Source organism: Anolis sagrei, chromosome 6, assembly GCF_037176765.1.
Source record: "Anolis sagrei isolate rAnoSag1 chromosome 6, rAnoSag1.mat, whole genome shotgun sequence".
NCBI lineage: Eukaryota > Metazoa > Chordata > Lepidosauria > Squamata > Dactyloidae > Anolis > Anolis sagrei.
In genome coordinates, this window is record NC_090026.1 from 25,910,346 (window position 1) to 25,929,838 (window position 19,493).

The 19,493-nt window shown below is 39.7% G+C and overlaps 2 protein-coding genes across 2 annotated transcripts; one reads left to right on the forward strand and one right to left on the reverse strand.

Annotated features, from left to right (window-relative positions):
• Positions 1 to 13,728: 13,728 nt before the first annotated feature.
• Positions 13,729 to 14,667, reverse strand: LOC132779569 (olfactory receptor 226-like). The gene has a single exon (XM_060783254.2). It carries the CDS (start codon positions 14,665 to 14,667, stop codon positions 13,729 to 13,731), a length of 939 nt encoding a protein of 312 aa, XP_060639237.2.
• A 3,863-nt stretch (positions 14,668 to 18,530) lies between these two features.
• Positions 18,531 to 19,493, forward strand: LOC132779570 (olfactory receptor 6F1-like). Its single transcript, XM_060783255.2, has one exon. The coding sequence runs from the start codon at positions 18,531 to 18,533 to the stop codon at positions 19,491 to 19,493; it is 963 nt and encodes a 320-aa protein (XP_060639238.2).

Consider the following 19,493-nt stretch of genomic DNA (forward strand, 5'->3'; position numbering starts at 1 on the left):
CCACCTCTCCCCAAATTCAAACCTGCGACCTGTCGGTCTTCAGTCCTGCCGGCACAGGAGTTTAACCCACTGCACCACCGGGGATTGAATTATTACTTTTCTTGGAGTCATTAGCCTTCTTCTGCTTGGTCATGCAGGCCAGACACCTTCCCCAATTTGTTAATGCTGGGTTAAACTTGTTTAACCTTGTTTACCCTACATTGAGAACAAGAAGACCTTTTACGTCCTTTGGATATCCAGCAGTGATGTCTGGTCCACTTTAGGGAATAGGGCAGGCATGGGCAAACTAAGACCCAGGGGGCAGATGCGACCTCCTGAATGCTTTCCTTGGGCCCTTCTCATTTTCTGTATCCTCTCAGCATAAGTACATGGTGGTCCACTGCATTCTTATGCAGGAGGACAGGAGAGGAAGGCCTCTGAAGTGCCTCTGAAATGCTCTCAGGTGCCCTCTGAAGTGTTCTCAGCCACCACATGTCATGCTCTCGTCCTGAATAGTCCTGTCCTTATGCCGAGAGGACAGCCCAAGGAAGGCATACAGCAGCTGAGAGCCCTCCAGAGTGCTCTTGACTTTTACCTGCCTCATCCTCCTCCTGGCAGTCCAAAGATCGGGGGAGGAGGATCAGGGAGGAGGATTGGGGCAGTTGCTGCATGTCTTGTTTTTCTCCCAACATAAAGATGAGGTGAGCTGCCCCATCCTTATGCCAGGAGGACCACCTAAGGATGACCCGGGCCCTGCCCCACCTCCTCCCAGCCCTGCCCCTTCCTAGACCTGTCCCACCCAGCACGTGCCCAGCCACGTCCCCCCCCCCGGCCCGACTCTCTCTTGGTTGGGCCCACAATGCTGTCCCAAGGCAAAAAATTTTGTCCATGCCTGGCATAGGGTCAGTGTAAATAAGCTCTAAAATGTGTCTTTGTGTGTTTTATTATTAATTTTTCTTTAAAATGTGTATTTGTTGAACATCAATATTCTCGTGAGTGTTCTTGAAAACTTATCTTTGGCTCATGGAGTTTGTCTGAAATCTGGGATATGGTAGTGGAAGTAGAAAACAGTATTTACCTTCTCTGTTAAAGAGTGCTGGTGACTCATGATTCTATAGCCTTGAAACATAGCAGTTAAAGTGGTGTCAAACTGCAATAATGCTATAGTGTAGGTGCACTCTCATTGCCACTTTCTACTTGCCAGGTCCTGATTGTAGTTCCTGAACTTATTTTACATTGTTTATTATAAAATCACCAAATCTTAATCTAAAAAACTAATTTGTACTACAAGTATTACTTCTACACTTGATTCAATTATACTAAAAAAACAAACCTTGTAATAACTTAGAATTATTTTAATCTCAAATATTCACTTAACAACATTGATTTTTCCAATGATTCTTGTAAGTAGAAAGAAGGATTACATGTATCCCCACCCAATTCTGTATTTAATATTCATCATATGTTTGGAATTATTGCCAGGAATAAAGAATAAAATTGTGAATTCTATTTTATTTTTCATTTGTGTGCAACAAACAGGTGGTGTCTTGAATGTAGAATGCAAATATTAGCTTATTTTGGCTTTTCCAGTAGCATAAAGAGCAATAAATATATCTTCCATAGCTATTCATCTATGAATACAAATAATTCTTGATGGCAAATCTATCAAACATTCCTTCACTGTAAGAGCAACCAATGGCATTTTTAATGGAAGCATTTTTATACACAGGAGAGAAAATTAAATGATCGGAGAGACACACAAGCGGCTCAGTGTTAGATGCTCATGTGGCAACACATATTTTGTTTGCCTTACTCTTCTATGTTCCATTAATGAATCACATTTTTATTTTTAATCATGCTCACTGGGATCACTGTGTAGTTTCCCACTAATGATTCCCATTGGAACCTATTATTTTGGTGTTCATGTGACAGTTTTTAAACTTGTCTTTAATTTCTTGAGAGGGCCAGGAGTATTCTGGGCTTACTGCCAAGCGATAGTCATTAGAAGTGTTATTGCTTGCTTTCACTTAATTAACACTGTACATTTGTAGAATCTATTTTATCAGCTAATTGTGGAAAGAAAGAAAGAAGAATTTTGTCAGTAAAGTTTGCATTTGCCTGAACTTTGTCTCCATCTGGCCACAATCATGATTATTGTGGCCAGGTTATTATATCACCTTTGTTAATAGATGGCTGTTTTATTTTTATTTTCTAAATATGTTCTCTGCTTGCCACTGATGCTCACTGAAGTGCATTTTGTAAGCATCATTATTATCCCCAAGGTCTACCTGTTTCAAACACTGACAGATTCATCTACAGTTTCACAGCCCAAAATAAGCTCTTTGTACTGAATTAGTGTGTTGTAGTAGTTTGAACATTGAATTATGATACCCAAATACTGGAAGACCACTGCATGACCTTGGAGACGCCACATTCTCTCAGTCTCAGAGGTAGACACTGGCAAAATCCCTTTGAATAAATCTTAGAATAATAGATTAATGAATCATAGAGTTGAAAGAGACCATAAGGGCCATATAGTCTAACCCAATTCTTCCATGCACAAATTCACAAGCAAAGCACATGACGTATCCAGCTCCATTAAAAAACACCCAAAGAAGTAAGCATTAGGCTTGGGCAGTTCCGTTTGTTAATTTCGTAATTCGTTATTAATTTGTATTTAAATTAGCTTATGATCCAATATTGAGTCATGCAGGAATAGTGTGAGGAGTAAATTAGATTCGAAACAATTTTTTCAATTTATTTCGTAATTATTTCGTAATTATTTCGTAATTATTTCGTAATTATTTCGTAATTATTTTTGCATGTCTGGTGCAAGTTTTATAGTTGTTGTTTGTTTTATCACACCAACAGTCAACAACAGAGGGAGAGGGAAGCTTCAGAAGTTCCCCCTGTCCCATTTGGAGGTTTTTTTTAGCATATTGCGCAATCGCGTCTGCCATTAACGAATTGATTCGTAATTATACGAAATTTCATAAATTTCAAAATTTTTAAAAGAAAAATTTCGGAATTCTTTAAAAAAACGAAACGCGATGGACCCCTAAAAACGAAACGAATTTAGAAACAAATTTTTCCGTTGTTACCCAAGCCTAGTAAGCATGTATCCCATCCCCTTAAAAAAAACAATCTTGTGATAGATTTGAGGACAGAGGTGTCCAACTAATTTTCATTGATGGACACATCAGGCTTATGGTTGCCTTTAAAGAGCTGTTTGTAATTGTAAGACTCAATAAATGTAACTATGTTGATCCTGGCATTGAAAGCCTTGCAAGACACATAAAATGATGTAGTGGGCTATGGGCCTTGTGTTTGACATGTGTGCCTTAGGGTCACTGTAAGCCAGAAATTACTTGAAGGCACATAACTAAAATAACATAAGAATATAAGAGTGTCTCCTGATATATTTTCCAATTGACATTCACAGACCCATCTGTACTATCTCCACCTCATGGGCATAGTTATCTCTTGAATGTTGAGTAAATAACGAACACTTCTTCACCATGTCCTATAGCAAATCTTAAAAGGGAGCTTGATTGAGGAAATACAACAATGAAAACTTGGAAACTTTCTTTCAATGAAGTAATAAAGTTTCTTTCTACATGCAATCTTCCTCAAGTTAGCTGTTACTGTCATCTTTGTAAAAAAGAGTAATTAGGACTTATTCCTTTAGCTCCTTTTTATAAGAAAGAATATCTCAGTATTATAAATGCCTGTGCTACAAAGAAAACTGAATGACTCACTATGCTGAGAGTCTGTGCATTGGAACAAAGCAGATGAGGCCATCCTTGACCCTTCATCCCAAGAACCTGCATGCCCTACCCAGCCTTCAGAGGAAACAGAAATCACCAGCCAATGAGTTTTAATTTAGGTTTGATATGGGTTAGGAGAACTATTTATTTATTTATTTATTTATTTACAGTTCTTATATTCCGCCCTTCTTACCCCGCAGGTGACTCAGGGCGGATTACAGTAAACACATATATTGCAAACATTCAATGCCAGTTTGACAAATAACATTTAACAGACAAATACATTTAACAGACAAATTTTTGTTGTTCATTCGTTCAGTCGTCTCCGACTCTTCGTGACCTCATGGACCAGCCCACGCCAGAGCTCCCTGTCGGCCGTTACCACCCCCAGCTCCCTCAAGGTCAGTCCAGTCACACCGAGGCTATTTAACTTTTTTTTTCTGGCCTCCAGGGGAGCTGCTGCTTTTCATCGTCCATCAACGACACCGATGAAGTTCTTCCGCATTCCACATTCCCCGGAGTCTTTTTTCTTTATGGCCTCATAAATTAGTTAAATTTAGCCTCCCACACAAGGTGGTACCTTATTTTCCTACTTGACAAATGCAACTGTCTTTCGGGTTGCAAAGGTCAACAATGGGCTACACAATGGCTGGACACCCACTCCAGCCCGGGCTGGCTTCGAACTCATGACCTTTTGGTCAGAGTGATCTTAATGCAGCTGACACTCAGCCAGCTGCGCCACAATCCCGGTGCAATCCCGAAGAACTAACCAGAATGGCCCTAATGTAGACTTCACTCAAGTCGGCCTGTCCTCATGTGGATGTTTAGAAGTTGAGCTATGGGACTTTCTACCCCTAGCAAAGCTGGGGGGAGAGAGCAATTTGCATTCCCTCCCCCCCCCCCCCCCGAAGCAGAGAAAGGATAGTTCCAAATGGAACCATCCAGAAAAGGGGGCATGCCCAGCTAATAGGCTGGCCAGCCTCCTTGCGCTCATTCAAGACCTGGATGTTGCCCGCCACACCCGCCCATTAACAGTATAATATTGGTTGCCTTTTGGGACTGAGTAGGAATTTTTCCCCTCCCATGTTCTGGAAGGAATTTTTATTATTTATTTATTTATTTATTTATTACTGTGCTTATATACCGCCGTTTCTCAGCCTAAACGCGGTTTACAACACAACGACAAGCAGCAATATTCCATTAAAAAAGCATAAAAACACATACACAATACACAATATTATTGGGCCACCAATAACAATCCAATGCATCTCTTAATTGTAATCGCAATCCAATTTCGTCGTCTGTGATTAACCAATCCTTTGTTCATCAGTTTCGTTGCACCAGATTAATCGATGCTTGTTTAAACATCCATGTCTTCAACCTTTTTCGAAAAACCATCAGCGAAGGGGCTGATCTCACCTCTATGGGGAGGGCATTCCAAAGCCGAGGGGCCACCACAGAAAAGGCCCTGTCTCTCGTTCCCGCCAGCCGCACCTGTGAAGCAGGCGGGATAGAGAGCAGGGCCTCCCCAGAAGATCTTAGGGTCCTGGTGGGCTGATAGGCCGAGATACGTTCGGATAGATAAGTTGGGCCAGAACCGTTTAGGGCTTTAAAGGCCAGCGCCAGCACTTTGAATTGGGCCCGGTAGCAAATCGGCAGCCAGTGGAGCTGGTACAGCAGAGGAGTTGTATGCTCCCTGCGCCCCGCTCCGGTTAGTATCATGGCTGCCGCCCGTTGGGCTAATTGGAGCTTCCGAGCCGTCTTCAAAGGCAACCCCACGTAGAGAGCGTTGCAGTAGTCAAGACGGGATGTAACCAGAGCGTGGACTACCGTGGCCAAGTCAGACCTCCCAAGGTACGGTCGCAGTTGGCGCACAAGCTTTAACTGTGCGAATGCTCCCCTGGTCACCGCCGAAACCTGGGGTTCCAGGCTCAGCGATGAGTCCAGGATCACACCCAAACTGCGAACCTGCGTCTTCAGGGGGAGTGCGACCCCGTCTAACACAGGCTGTAACCCTATACCCTATTCGGCCTTGCGACTAACCAGGAGTACCTCTGCCTTGTCTGGATTCAATTTCAATTTGTTCGCCCCCATCCAGACCGTCACAGCGGCCAAGCACCGGTTCAGGACCTCAACAGCCTCCTTAGTAGCGGGTGGGAAGGAGTGACAGAGTTGGACATCATCTGCGTACAGATGACATCGCATTCCGAAACTCCGGATGATCTCGCCCAGCGGCTTCATGTAGATGTTAAACAACATGGGAGACAGTATTGAACCCTGAGGAACCCCACAAGACAAAGGTTGTGGGGTTGAACAGGAGTCTCCCAGTAACACCTTCTGAGACCGACCCTCGAGGAATGAGCGGAGCCACTGCAGAACAGTACCTCCAAGACCCATCCCCGCGAGGCGTCCCAGAAGGATACCGTGGTCGACGGTATCGAAGGCCGCTGAGAGGTCAAGCAGCACCAACAGGGACACACTCCCCCTGTCGAGCTCCCGACGCAGATCATCCACTAAGGCGACCAAGGCTGTCTCGGTACCATGCCCCGGTCTAAAGCCAGACTGTGCCGGGTCCAGATAATCCGTGTCTACCAAGAATGCCTGGAGTTGTGAGGCCACCACACGTTCCATGACTTTGCCCAAAAAGGGGAGATTGGAAACAGGCTGATAGTTGACGAATTGAGTGGGGTCCAGTGATGGTTTTTTCAACAGCGGTTTTATCACAGCTTGCTTTAAGCTGGCTGGAATTTTGTCTTCCCGAAGGGAGGCATTAACCACCACCTTCACCCACTCGGCCAATCCCCCTCTGGCCTCCTTCAGAAGCCAGGATGGGCAGGGGTCTAGGATGCATGTGGTAGCTCTCATTCCTCCAAGCACCTTGTCCACATCCTCGGATTGAACCAACTGAAATGAATCCATCAAAACTGGACAAGCAGATGCTCGTGTTACATCCTCAGAGACTGCCGTTAATATGGTATCCAGTCCAGAGCGGATCAAAGCGACTTTGTCTGCAAAGAACTGAGCAAAAGGTTTACAGCGAGCTGCCGAGTCATCAGGGCACCCATCCTGAGTGGTGGGTTTTAACAGGCCTCTGACAACTCGGAACAGTTCAGCCGGACGGTTCGTTGCAGACGCAATAGTGGCCGCAAAGAATTGTTTGCTTACCTTATACTGTTTAGGGGCTAGATAGTATGGTGGGTTTATATAAATAGGCCTTAGCGAAAAATAGCTAGGGAAATACAAAAGTTTGTGTTCAACCAAGGCACCCACCTTTTAGGGATGTGGGCCATTTGCTAAAACACTCACCTGAAAGTTACGTTATTCAGTGAGGTGAAATTGGATGGCCCAGAAATGGGAGAGTCTGGGCTCGACAAGTTTGAGAAAGACTTCTTTCACGTTTCCCTTAGCGGTTGCCCGGGTTAGGTTACCAGGAGACCTAGGTCTTTCGCCCCAGTTAGGGGGTGTGTCCGGCTGGGACACTTCCTTGCTTTGATACACCAAGTTCATGACACCTGTTAGTTTAGGTTAAGGCATAAAATTAAATAGGTAACATTAAATAAAGGTTGCCCACAATTTAACCCAAACATTGTTGTGTGGTCTTGTTATTTCGGGGATGGGCAGGCAATGATCCTTGCTACAAAACATACTCTTCTTCCATCTATCACATTGTCACTTCAATATCCAAAGAGAGTACAGTGTAGCAGCATAAGACAAAACATGGATGAACAGATGAACTTTGTGACAGTCCAAAATTTTGGACTTTATCATATAGAGGTGAGACCAGCACAATAGTAGGACTGTCAATAGTACCTGGTTGTACCATGCTTATGCATAGGAAGAAGCTATTTGGGATGGCTGAAATAGCTTTCTGTTAACGAAATTGACCTTCTGTCAGTATAAGCCCCTTCTACTAAGTGATCCCAGAGACTAGTCAGCAACAACAGTAACAGCAAAAGCCCAAAATGGGGGCAGAGAAGGGTTGGAGTAAGGATGAAGTCAACTTCTCTCAGACCTAAGCCTTCTCCGGTTTTAAATGGTGTATTTTAATATTGGGTTTTAATGTATACGTATATGAATTCTTGTCCTGGCATTGAATGTTTACCGTATATATGTTGCGCTCTGCCCTGAGTCCCCTTTGGTGTGAGAAGGGTGAAATATAAATGTTTTAAATAAATAATAATAAATAAATTCTCCAAGCCATGGAAACAACTACTAATTTAGACAAAGACAATTGTCACCCCAAAGCCCCTGTAAAACTTATTTTAAAAGTTCCCTGGGTGCCATAAAACCTCTTCTCACATCCTTCTGGTACAAAAAAATGATGCCTGAGGAAATGGGAGGAGTGAGGAGGAAAATCCATCCTCTCTCTCCCCCCCCCCCCCCCCCCCCCCGCCCTCACACATCATTTTCTTGTGCCAGGAGGACACAAAAAGAGGCTTTATGACAGCCAGGGACCTTTTAAAGTAAGTTTTAGGGGGAAATGGGGGGCTGGGCGAGGGGGTGGGATCCTGTCGAAACTTTGGGCTCCAGGAACCCAAAGGGTGTGGGATGGCAGTGGAGACATACCCCTAGGATCACATTTTGTGACCCCAAAAATCAGTCCCTACACACCCAATACCTTATTAGACCTCTCAGTTAACCGGCACCCATGAGGATTGATAGATGCCAGATAAATGTAGTTTCTGGTTGCTTGAACACTACTATTAGAAATAGGCCTAATAAAATTCCATATACTATACCATATCAGAACTCTGTATTGACTTGACATTATCATTGAAATACAGTAATTAATATGATACAGTTTTACTGTTTTTGCTTTATTATAAAAACAGCTTTTAAAATTTAAAAAATAATTTATTTGGTTTTTTGTTTTTTTGTTTTTGCTGGTTGCATGAGAATTCTGGCTACTTGACTTCCAGTTAACTGAAAGTCCTTGACATTTGGGAGAGTGGAAGACACCATATACTATTCAACCTGAGGTCACAAAGGGTATTTGGTTAATTTTAGCCATTCAGGTAGTTGTGTGTAGAGGGTGCTATCCACCATATAAGTGTGTAAAATGATGTATTCAATATATTGCTTTGTAATTCTTTTTAAAAATGCCCAATAGAATTTTTAAAAATGGAACTCTTACACAAAAACAAGTAATCATTTTTTTCATAAAGAAATCATTTTAATATAATTCCACTGAACTATTTTTAAAACCATATAAAATATACCCTTTGCTTGGAGAAGCATTTTGTCATTGAACAAAGTTTGCTAACAAGTCCTTGTGGATCCTATTAGAGTTATGAAAACTTTCATACATCAGGGGATTAATCAAAATCTCCAGGTTTCTTGGCCACAGGGGTAAAGTTGAATTGATCGCCATGGGCCTAATCATCACAATTCGAATTGCATATTCTCTGAAGGGTTATTAGAGAACAATAACTTTTTTAAAAAAAATCAATGGGAAGGCGCATCTTCTCAATCCCAAAGCAGCTGCCCCCTGTGTTTAATTACATGTGTTACATTTTTTTTAGAAAGCAATTGCAACTGAAGATTCATTGATAATGAAACATAATGCAATGATTTTAATGTTTGATACTTTTATTTTTATCATGGTTATATACCACTGGAAGCAAAATCATATACAAATATGGAGAGAAAGGGGGAGCTATTTAATTTTTAACACACAATCTCACTCTGAGAACACAAATGTTTGTACCTGGAATGATCTAATTAAACTTTAGGTTAAGCATTTTGCCCAGTATGGTTAAACATAGGTTCAACAACAGATAAATCAAATATGCATTCATCTTCCCTGCTTGTTCCATTATAACATGCTTTATCAGAACTTTGGACTTCTTTTACATATTATCCCACATAGTTTTCTGGGCTTTGAATGCTTCTTAGGCTTTTAAGGGATATCCAGAATTATGTGACCATTGAGTTAAATTCAATGTAACTTCTTATACTAAATTCATAGCACTGCTTTAACACTGACATGAATCCCAATTAAGTTAGTGGACCTGTTTAACATTACATTCTAGATATATTTAATATATAATGCATATGTGTTGTATGAACCATCATGATAAATAAATAACATTTTTTATTTGTTATCTCATGGCTTGAGGCAGGTACAACACAAACAAAACACATCAACATAAAATACAATAAATGACATATATTAAAGCACACAGTACAATGATTAAAATATAGTAGTAACAGAATTCGAATTTAAATACATGGTTTAAAATTGACTGGGTTGGCCTGCCAGAAGAGATGAGGTTTTAGTCATGTTTTAAATCTGACAGCTCATTTAGTTATCAAATCTCCCCACCAGGCCATTTCACAGTCTAAAGGCAGCTGATGAAAAGGTCCTCTCAATGACTTTTGCCATTCAGGTTCTGACTGTTTGGAGTAAATGCCCCACAGAGGACCTCAGTGTCCATGGCTCATTGTACTGTAGATAACCTAGAGCCAAACTATGTAGGGGTTTGGTAAAAACCCTTACATAGTTTGTACTTTGCCAGAAACTAAGTGGAAACCAGTGCGGTGACTTTAATATGGTTATGATATGCTCCTATGCCATCAACTCCGCTGAACTGGCCATGTTGTCCGAATGCCTAATCACTGTCTCCCAAAGCAGTTACTCTACTCCAAACTCAACAATAGGAAACCGAATGTTGGTGGACAGGAAAAGTGATGTAAAGATAAGCGTAAAGCCAACCTCAAAAACTGTGGCATAGACACCGAGAGCGCTCTAACTGGAGGTCAACTGTGACTAGCAGTGCTACAGAACTCAAAGAGGCATGAATGGAGGGAGAAAGGGAGAAATATGCCAAGAGGAAGGCATGTTATAACAAAAGACGCAAGGCTGGAGGCTTATTAATATTATGGCCGGGCAGGATGGATCGTCTCAGAGGTTTTCTTTTCCTAAAAAAAAAAAATACCACCTCTGTGCGTCCAATATGATAGCGAGACGATGATGGATATGTGTTATGATGAAACCAACCTAAGGTGTTTTAGGATTTTTTAAAAAAAACTATTTGAGTGAAGGGCTATATGGCCATGTTTCTGTTAAAACATTCACACCTAGCTCCAGCAGAGAAGAGCACCTTGCCCCACCCCAGTCATTCCACAGATATATAAACCCATTTCCTAATTCCAACAGACCTCACTACCTCTGAGGATGCTTGCCATAGATGCAGGCGAAACGTCAGGAGAAAATGCCTCTAGAACATGGCCATATAGCCCAAAAACCCCACAAGAACCTAGTGATTCCAGCCATGAAAGCCTTCGACAATATATTTGAGTGAACTTTACTCACTCCTGCCAACCCTGCTTTTATCCCTGGCTCCCAAACAGCTGTTTGTTGAGAGGCTTTTCCGTAGTAACAGGGCGTTAAAAATGCTGGAACTATCCCAAAGGCTTGATGATGGTATGATGTACCATAGAGACTTCGTTGAAAGTCAAATAGAATAAGTTTTATTTTTAAAACAGACAACTAACCACTCCTGAGAGGTACAAAAAGCGTGACTTGTTACAAAAGTACTTCAGCTTGATTGGTTGCTTGAACAGTCCTCTTCACTTTGTTCCAGACAACCAAACAGAACTAACTGTTGGTAACAAAACCCTTGCTCTCTTTCGGATAATAGTGATGAGTCTGACTAGCCTATCTAGGTAGCTCCTGGGTTATTAACGAACTCTACCCTAGAGTTCTTCCTGTTAACTAACCCAGCCTGGTGAGCTAATCTCTTGTGCTAACTCTCACAAGAGATCAGACTGCTGTCTGACCTTTTTCCTGTCAGCTCACAGCACGGTCTAACACAGACACTCTCTCTCCTAGCTCTCTCCCTCAAACCCAGTTTCCAACTCTACACCTTCACACACCAGCTCCCAGCTCCAACTCTCACTGAAGCTACCTTCTTTCCCTCCTCAGACTTGGCTCCTCCCCACTGCTCTGGCCAATCCTAGGAGTCTCTAAACTCCTCCCCTCTTCCAACCATCCTCACTCCTCACCCATTAGTATCCTTAGCAATGGTTATTTTTTGAAGGCACAGAGAAATATATTTGGATATGATCATCATACTGATGGCATCCCACCCCATGCCTCCGGATGCTCTCTTTAATCTGAATCTGAAGTAAAAATTCAAGGATCTAGTTACATTATCAGAGGACCCAAAGTCTGACCTATGTACATAGGATCACATCAAAAGTAGGGCTGGGCGGTTTCGTTTCGTTAATTCGTAATTCGTTAAAAATTCGTTATTTTTTTAATAACGAAGTGATAACGAACCATTCTGGAGCAACTTAAAAACGAAACGAATTTTTAAATACGTTTTGTAAATGCTTCGTATTTCGTTATGTATTCGTTTCGTTATTGGTTTGAGGTCGTTTCGTTATTATTTCCGCATGTCTGGGGCAAGTTTTATAGTTGTTTTTTGTTTAATTAGTGAAAAAAAATTATAATATCACACCAACAGTCAACAACAGAGGGAGAGGGAAGCTTCAGAAGTTTTTTTAGCGTATTGCGCGATCGCGGCCGCCATTAACGAATCGATTCGTTATTGTTTCGTTATTGTTTTGTAATTTTTTTACCATTTACGAAATTTCGTAAATATCAAACTTTTTTTTAAGGAAAACTTTGTAATTATTTTAAATAACGAAATGCAAAACCCCCCAAAAAACGAATCGATTTTAGAAACAAATTTTTCCGTTGTTACCCAGGCCTAATCAAAAGCATTTCTAAAAGATTTCTGATTTGTTCTATCAAAGCAAATTGAATTTGCTAACATGTACACAATTGGAAAAATATACAAACAGAAAATACTGATGTCTTCTCCACAGAAAATATAATCTTCTTAAGACTTATATTTGGGCTTGGCAATAAGAAAAGTAAACTGTTTGTAAAAACAAACACAACACAATCCTATCCTTTAACAGCAAAAGCAATTCAGAATCTCATGGCATCTTAAGGACTCAGCACATTGCTTGTGACATGAGCTTTCATAGACTCATTCAGAGTTTTGACATCATTTCATGAAAATACTTTTTTGTTTCTGTAAAAGGTAAATTCACATTTCAAGGAGTTCATAAACAAAAAATATATGTACATTTTTCACAGGAACACAATTTTCTAAATTGCTCATTATGGGTTTCTATAATGTATCATATAGGGTACTGGACTAGTGAGATCTCATTAGTTTTCTTTTGCCTGTAATTTTGCTTATTAATTAATTGTCACCTAATAGATTCATAGTTGCATTACATTCATAATATTATTCAACACAGTTCACCTGGCTATCAATAAACATTGCTTGTTTACGGAATGCATTGCTATTGCAATTCTCCTGACCAAATTCTTATTATTCCATTCACTCATATTCTTCTTTCATCCAATATGGGGAGTCAAGTTGACTGAAAACATATATAAAATAATACAAATTAAAAATGGCATGCCACATGATGCTGAGATGTTGATGGGACAGAAATAGGATTCTCTCTAGATGATCTTAGAGCTCTAATGGTCTCATAAAGAAAGCTTCAATTCTTCAAATTATCAAGCTGTATAGGGATTTTTAGGTCAAACCACCACCATTCTTCATCATAATATTAATTTAAAAAATTCCAGATATAATTTTCCTAATTTAGTTTTAAACATGTAGTCATATAAGAGCATTCATGAGTATTTGAAAAGATTTCTCAAGCTCTGTTGCTTGTAGTAATGGAAAATAAATAGGCTACATCTAAGAGACATATATGTCAAAACACATTATATAAAGGTATCCAAATGTTATTGAAAATTCAGCCAAGTGTGGCTTGTTTAAACACACCATATTTATTATTTTCTTTAAGGAATAGCTAATACCAGCACACTTTAAAGTAAACATCTTCATGCAGTTTAAGAGACATTTATTTTTCACAACTCCTCAGGCTGCATTTGGCATTAGGAAAGATAGTTTTCTGAACTAATCTTTACAATGTTTTAGTTAAATTAGTCTTTCAATTTCAAAACATCCAAAAAACATAAGGCTCTGCTTAAAGTTTGCCTCACTTCTCTGTTCCTAAGACTGTAGATAATTGGGTTGAGAACTGGGATCACCGTTATGTAGAAAATGGACATGAACATGGTATCAAAAGTTGCAATGGCCTTTGGTTGTGCATACACAAATATGGTAGTGGCATAGAGCATAGAAACAACTATGAGGTGGGATGCACAGGTGCAAAAAGCTTTATGCTTCCCCTTTGCAGAAGGTATCTTTGCAACTGTATAGAAGATGCATACATAAGACATTCCAGTCATCCCCAATGAAGGCATGAAGACTACTAGTGCTGCCACAAAGTCTAGCCGTTCAGTGAATGAAGTGTCAGTGCATGACAACAGCAGCAATGGTGAGATATCACAGAAGAAGTGTCTAATGTTATTTTGTCTGCAGAACTCTAAGTTGGATATCATCACTACAGATGGCAATGATGCAAGGAAACCACCAAACCAAGAACCAAGGCTCAGGATCATGCAAGCTCTATAAGTCAGGAATGAGGTATAATGTAGTGGATGACAAATGGCTACATACCTGTCATAGGCCATTGCTGCCAAGAGAAAGAATTCAGAGGACCCCAAGGATTGGAAGAAATACAACTGTGTGATGCAGCCATTCAGTGTGATAGTTTTTTCACCCAATAAAAAATTGGAAAATAACTTGGGCATTGTCACTGATACATAGAAGACATCTAAAAGAGAAAGATTTCCTAGGAAAAAGTACATGGGTGTGCGAAGGTTTTTGTTACTCAAAATAATCACAAGGAGAAGGATATTTTCTAGCAGGGTCAGGAGGTAAATGAAGCAGAATAAGACAAACAATACTAACTGATGCTGTGGAAGTTCAGAAAAACCCACAATTATGAATTCAACGTGGGATGTTTGATTCCACATTTCCCTGCATGCTCACTGATGCTTTCTCTGGAAAAAAGAAAACACAAAGCATGTTTCTTAAAAAAAAGAAAATCAACACTAGAATATTAAATTATCATAAGAGGCTGGTTTGCATATTCCTTCCTTTATCTCATTCCTCTGTCACCTCTCATCTCTATCTTCCTCTCTCCCACTTCTCCATCCCATGACTTGCAACAGATTGCTTTTACCAAATCTAAATAGATTTTCCTTTAGAAGTCTTTTGAATGGGCATTTATAGACAACTTAATATTAAATTGAGAGCCACAAGAGCTTTCGGGGCTACAAGCTATCTACCAACCTTCTTTGGAGCTGCTAAAAAAGAGACTTGATAGTCAGGAGTGTTTTAATTGCATATTCCTGCATGCTTTCTTCCAACTCTAGAAACGATTACTCTAAAAAATGTGTAATGACAGTAACATGCTCTCCTTCTTCTTCCCTGCCATCCTCTTCTACTTTTGCTTCCATACAGAATTAATTGTTTGTGCCCCAAGGAAGCAAATCATTCAGACCAGTGGCCTTCAATTGAGCATACACGAATATAGTAGTGGGATAACACATGGAAACAAATATAATACGGGATGCACAAGTGCAAAAAGTGTTATGCTTCCCCTTTACAGAAGGTATCTTTGCATCTGTACAAAAGATGCATACATAAGACATTCCAGTCAAATGCTGTTATCCACAAGCACATACAATACACAGCTTTCTTATACTTGATGTTCTCACCAGGAGGTGGGGTTTTTGATGATATCAAGAAGAGAGAACCTAATAATAACTATAAGGGTAGAATGATTCTGGAATTATTGGAACAATCTCACCTGTGTTTAGTGCCCTCTTGTGTGCAGTGATAGAGTGATGATATAACACTGATCCTGGGGCATTCTTAGTATAATTAAGAAGACAGCTGTGATTTCCCCCAAGAATATTACTCAGGAAAAAATGCAACTCTGTTCCTGTTGTATCATTCCCATGTGAATTCTGCTTCAAGAGCAGAACAAGACATTACTTGACGTGATGACGAAGGATTCCTTACAATGAAAGAAAGAAAAGAGAACAAGGACCCTCATTTATTTCATTAAAATAAATATATCCACACCAAAACAGTGTAATGATTGCCCTAAAATGTTAATAATATCTTCCAACTAGATGTACATCACAGAATCATAGGAACATAGAGTTAAAAGAGACCAGAAGTCAATCCCTGCCACAAAGGAAAACATAATCAAAACACTGCTGACAGATATCCATCCATCATCATATTCAAGGCCATTGCAACACTGGTGTCAAGACATCATATGTAATTTAAGAAATAGAGAAGACAATATTTACTCAACAAAGAAAATCATGGTCCTGAATATGCAGGTCTCTTGATGACTATAGCCTTTAGAGATGTCTTATTATAGGGTCACTTCAGGTCATAACTAAGTTGTTGCTATTTTTTTTTAAAAAGGAATGCCCTTGGAAACTTCTGCATACCACAACAATAACTTCATGAGAGAAATTCTTCAGAGATGATACCATTAGGGAATATTTGTTATTATGAAATAAATCAAGCACCTCCATTTCAGTCTTCTGCATTAGGCTTTATGAAACATGAAAAAAATAAGAGATTTTAATCAAAATGTTTGAAACCTGAGATAGTCAAAGAGCACATAAAATAGAATAAATGGAAGGATAACTATGTCAACTGGAAAAGTATTGCCAACAAATGATTCCAAATGAATGCAGATAGCATGTAAGTGACTTAACTTTATTATTAACATTAGATTAAAAACATTGCAATATTTTTATCTGAGTTTTTTTTTACTAAGACCAATTTGTCTGATGAAGGATAATAATTATGACTTTGGCAGATTTCAGATTCCACAGAACACTCTGTTGGGCTCAAGCATATATTGAAGTTGTTTTCTGTATTGTCAAAGGCTTTCATGGCCAGATTCACTGGAGTGTTGTGTGGTTATATGGCCGTGTTCTAGCAACATCTTCTCTTAACGTTTCACCTGCATCTGTAGCTAGCATCTTCAAGAAAGGTCCGGATCTGTTGAGCTGCTGGTCTTGTGGAGATTGACTCCTGGGATTGTGTTCCATGTTCCTGGGGCTCAATCCCCATTGCCATCCAGGTTATTCGGGCTCTTAAAGCCAGAAGGAGAGGGATGGCACCCAAAGCCTTCCAGCCCTCACTTTCCCCCTAAACCTTCTGGAGGGGAATGGCTGCATGCCCAGACCCTTCAAGGAAGCTTCTGATACATCAAAATGACACATCAGGAGAATTGGGGTGGGGGCTACCCTCTCCAAACCTCTAATGCATCATTTTAATACATCAGAAGCTTTGAAGGGGGGGCTGAGTATGCAGCCGGGCTTATCCGATGAGTTTAGGGAGCAAATTGTGGAGTTGGGGTTAGCTTGATGCCCTCTTGGGTTGACCTGGGAGGGCATGTAGCCATCCCTCCCCTTCAAAAGCACAGGGTTTCAGCCAGCCATGTGGTTGCAATTCTGAGAGGAACTGGAATATAAGTCTGGATATGAGACCATGACTTGGCATTTTATATGTGGTTTTTAATCTGTTTGATAGATTGGTATGAATTTTAATTGTTTATATGCTTAGATTGTTTATATTTTAATGAGATGTGTTTTATTGTTACTTGTGTGGCATTGAATTTCTGCCGGATTTGTAAGCTGCCTTGAGTCCCCTCTAGGGTCGAGAAAGGCAGGGTAGAAATGAAGTAAGTAAATAAACAATAAATAAATATAAAATCCCGGTTCCTCTTTGGATTTGGACTGGTGTAGAAGGACCCTCAGTTGCACTGAAAATCCAGGATAAGAGAATGGTATTGATCTTCCAACTCTGGATCCAAGCATGTATTACTTTATAAATAATAGTGGTTTTAGAGGCATACTGAGTTCAAACTGAATTTGATAAAAACCATAAAATGAACTCTTATTTTTGCATTACTGTGAATAGAACCTAAGCTGTTGTTTGAAATTTTCTGTTGAACTTATACTTCAGTCTCATCGGAAACAATCAAATTAACAGTTCAAAAACTGTTGGATAATTTGAGATCTATTTATTTATTTAACTGTACATGCAAATGATTAATATGACTAAATCAAAAAACCTGGAGTAGACAAACTTAATTCAATGGAACTTACATGACTTGTGAAAAAATGTTTTTGTTCTTTTAAATGTGTATCTTCTAAGAAAGTTGAATGTTATGTTGAATTATAGTCTTTATATTTACATGTTATTTGGGACTTACAGTAACTGCTTTGTTATATGTGACGAACTGGTTACTGGCTTATTAAAAGCCTGAATTTGAATTGTACTTTATGGATCCATCTACAGTATAGAATTAATGCAGTTTGACACCACTTTAACTGAAATGGTTCAATGCTTTGGAATCATAAGAATTTTGATTCTATGAGGTATTTGGTTTTCTTTGCCACAGAGTCTTTATGCTTCATGAAACTACAAATCCCATAATTTCATAGTATTGGGCCATGGCAATTAAAGTGATATTAAACTGCATTACTTCTACACTGTAGGTGCACCTTGGAACAACTTTGATTTGAGCTGAATTTTGAGTACTTTTTCCCACTGTTAACAATTTGGAATTCATTATGCACAAATAATACAAAATATAGCTCTTTTTATACAAAAAATAGGTCTTTCTGAGAAAAAAAACTAATATCAAAAAGCCAGTTGGTTTTAGTATGTTTGCTTTACTCTATGTTCATAATGGGAAGGGGAGGATTTGTGAAATTTCAGCTAGGGGCTTTGTTTTGTTTTGTTTTGTTTGGAACCTATTTGGTCTTACTGCAGCATTTGTTTTAGCAGAACACAGATGAGGGAGGACCAGCAAGAAGAACACAATGACACAAGAGTGACAGAATTCATTCTTCTCGGCTTCCCTGGACCTCAAAGTTTACAGATGTCCAATTTCATGCTCTTTCTCATCATGTATCTTCTGATACTTTTGGGGAATATGGCCATTATTCTTCTAGTAATAACAAATTGCTGTCTCCATACTCCCATGTATTTCTTTCTTTGCAACCTTTCTTTCCTCGAGATATGGTACACCACAGCCTCCATCCCCAAAATTCTTGCCATCTTTCTTGGGAAGAGTAGAAGCATCTCTTTCACTGCATGTGTTACGCAGATGTATTTTATCTTTTCTCTTGGAAGCACTGAACACTTCATGCTGTCTGCCATGGCATATGATCGATACTTGGCCATATCTTCCCCTCTACACTATAACATCATAATGGACACTAAACTATGTAGCACATTGGCATTTGGCTCTTGGCTGGGTGGATTCCTTGCCATTTCTATACTAACTTACTTGGTCACAACTGTGTCCTTCTGTGGAACCAATGTGATTAATAATTTCTATTGCAACATTGACTCCTGGTTAGTTCTATCCTGCAGTGACACTTACGTCATTGAGAGGACAGCTTTTGTCATAGCGCTCATTGTGATTTTGAGCTCCTGCTCAGTATCCTTCATTTCCTACATGTACATTATCTCTACTATCCTGCACATTCCTAACACCAAAGGTCAACAAAAGGCCTTTTCCACATGTTCCTCCCATCTTGTTGTTCTGATTATTTGGTATGGCTCCACCACCTTTCTTTTTGCCAAACCTTTTAAACACCAGTCTTTAGAAACCAACAAAATAGTGAACGTCTTCACCCTCATTGTGGTTCCATTGTTGAATCCTTTCATCTATACACTAAGAAACAAAGAAGTGAAGGATGTCTTGAGACATTTGTTGCATTTTTATTTTCGCAAAACATGTGCCAGATGA

What these genes read in the sequence shown, in the direction of transcription:
- LOC132779570 (XM_060783255.2), top strand. Translation starts at nt 18,531, where the DNA reads ATGAGGGAGGACCAGCAAGAAGAACACAATGACACAAGAGTGACAGAA.
- LOC132779569 (XM_060783254.2), bottom strand. Translation starts at nt 14,667, where the DNA reads ATGTGGAATCAAACATCCCACGTTGAATTCATAATTGTGGGTTTTTCT.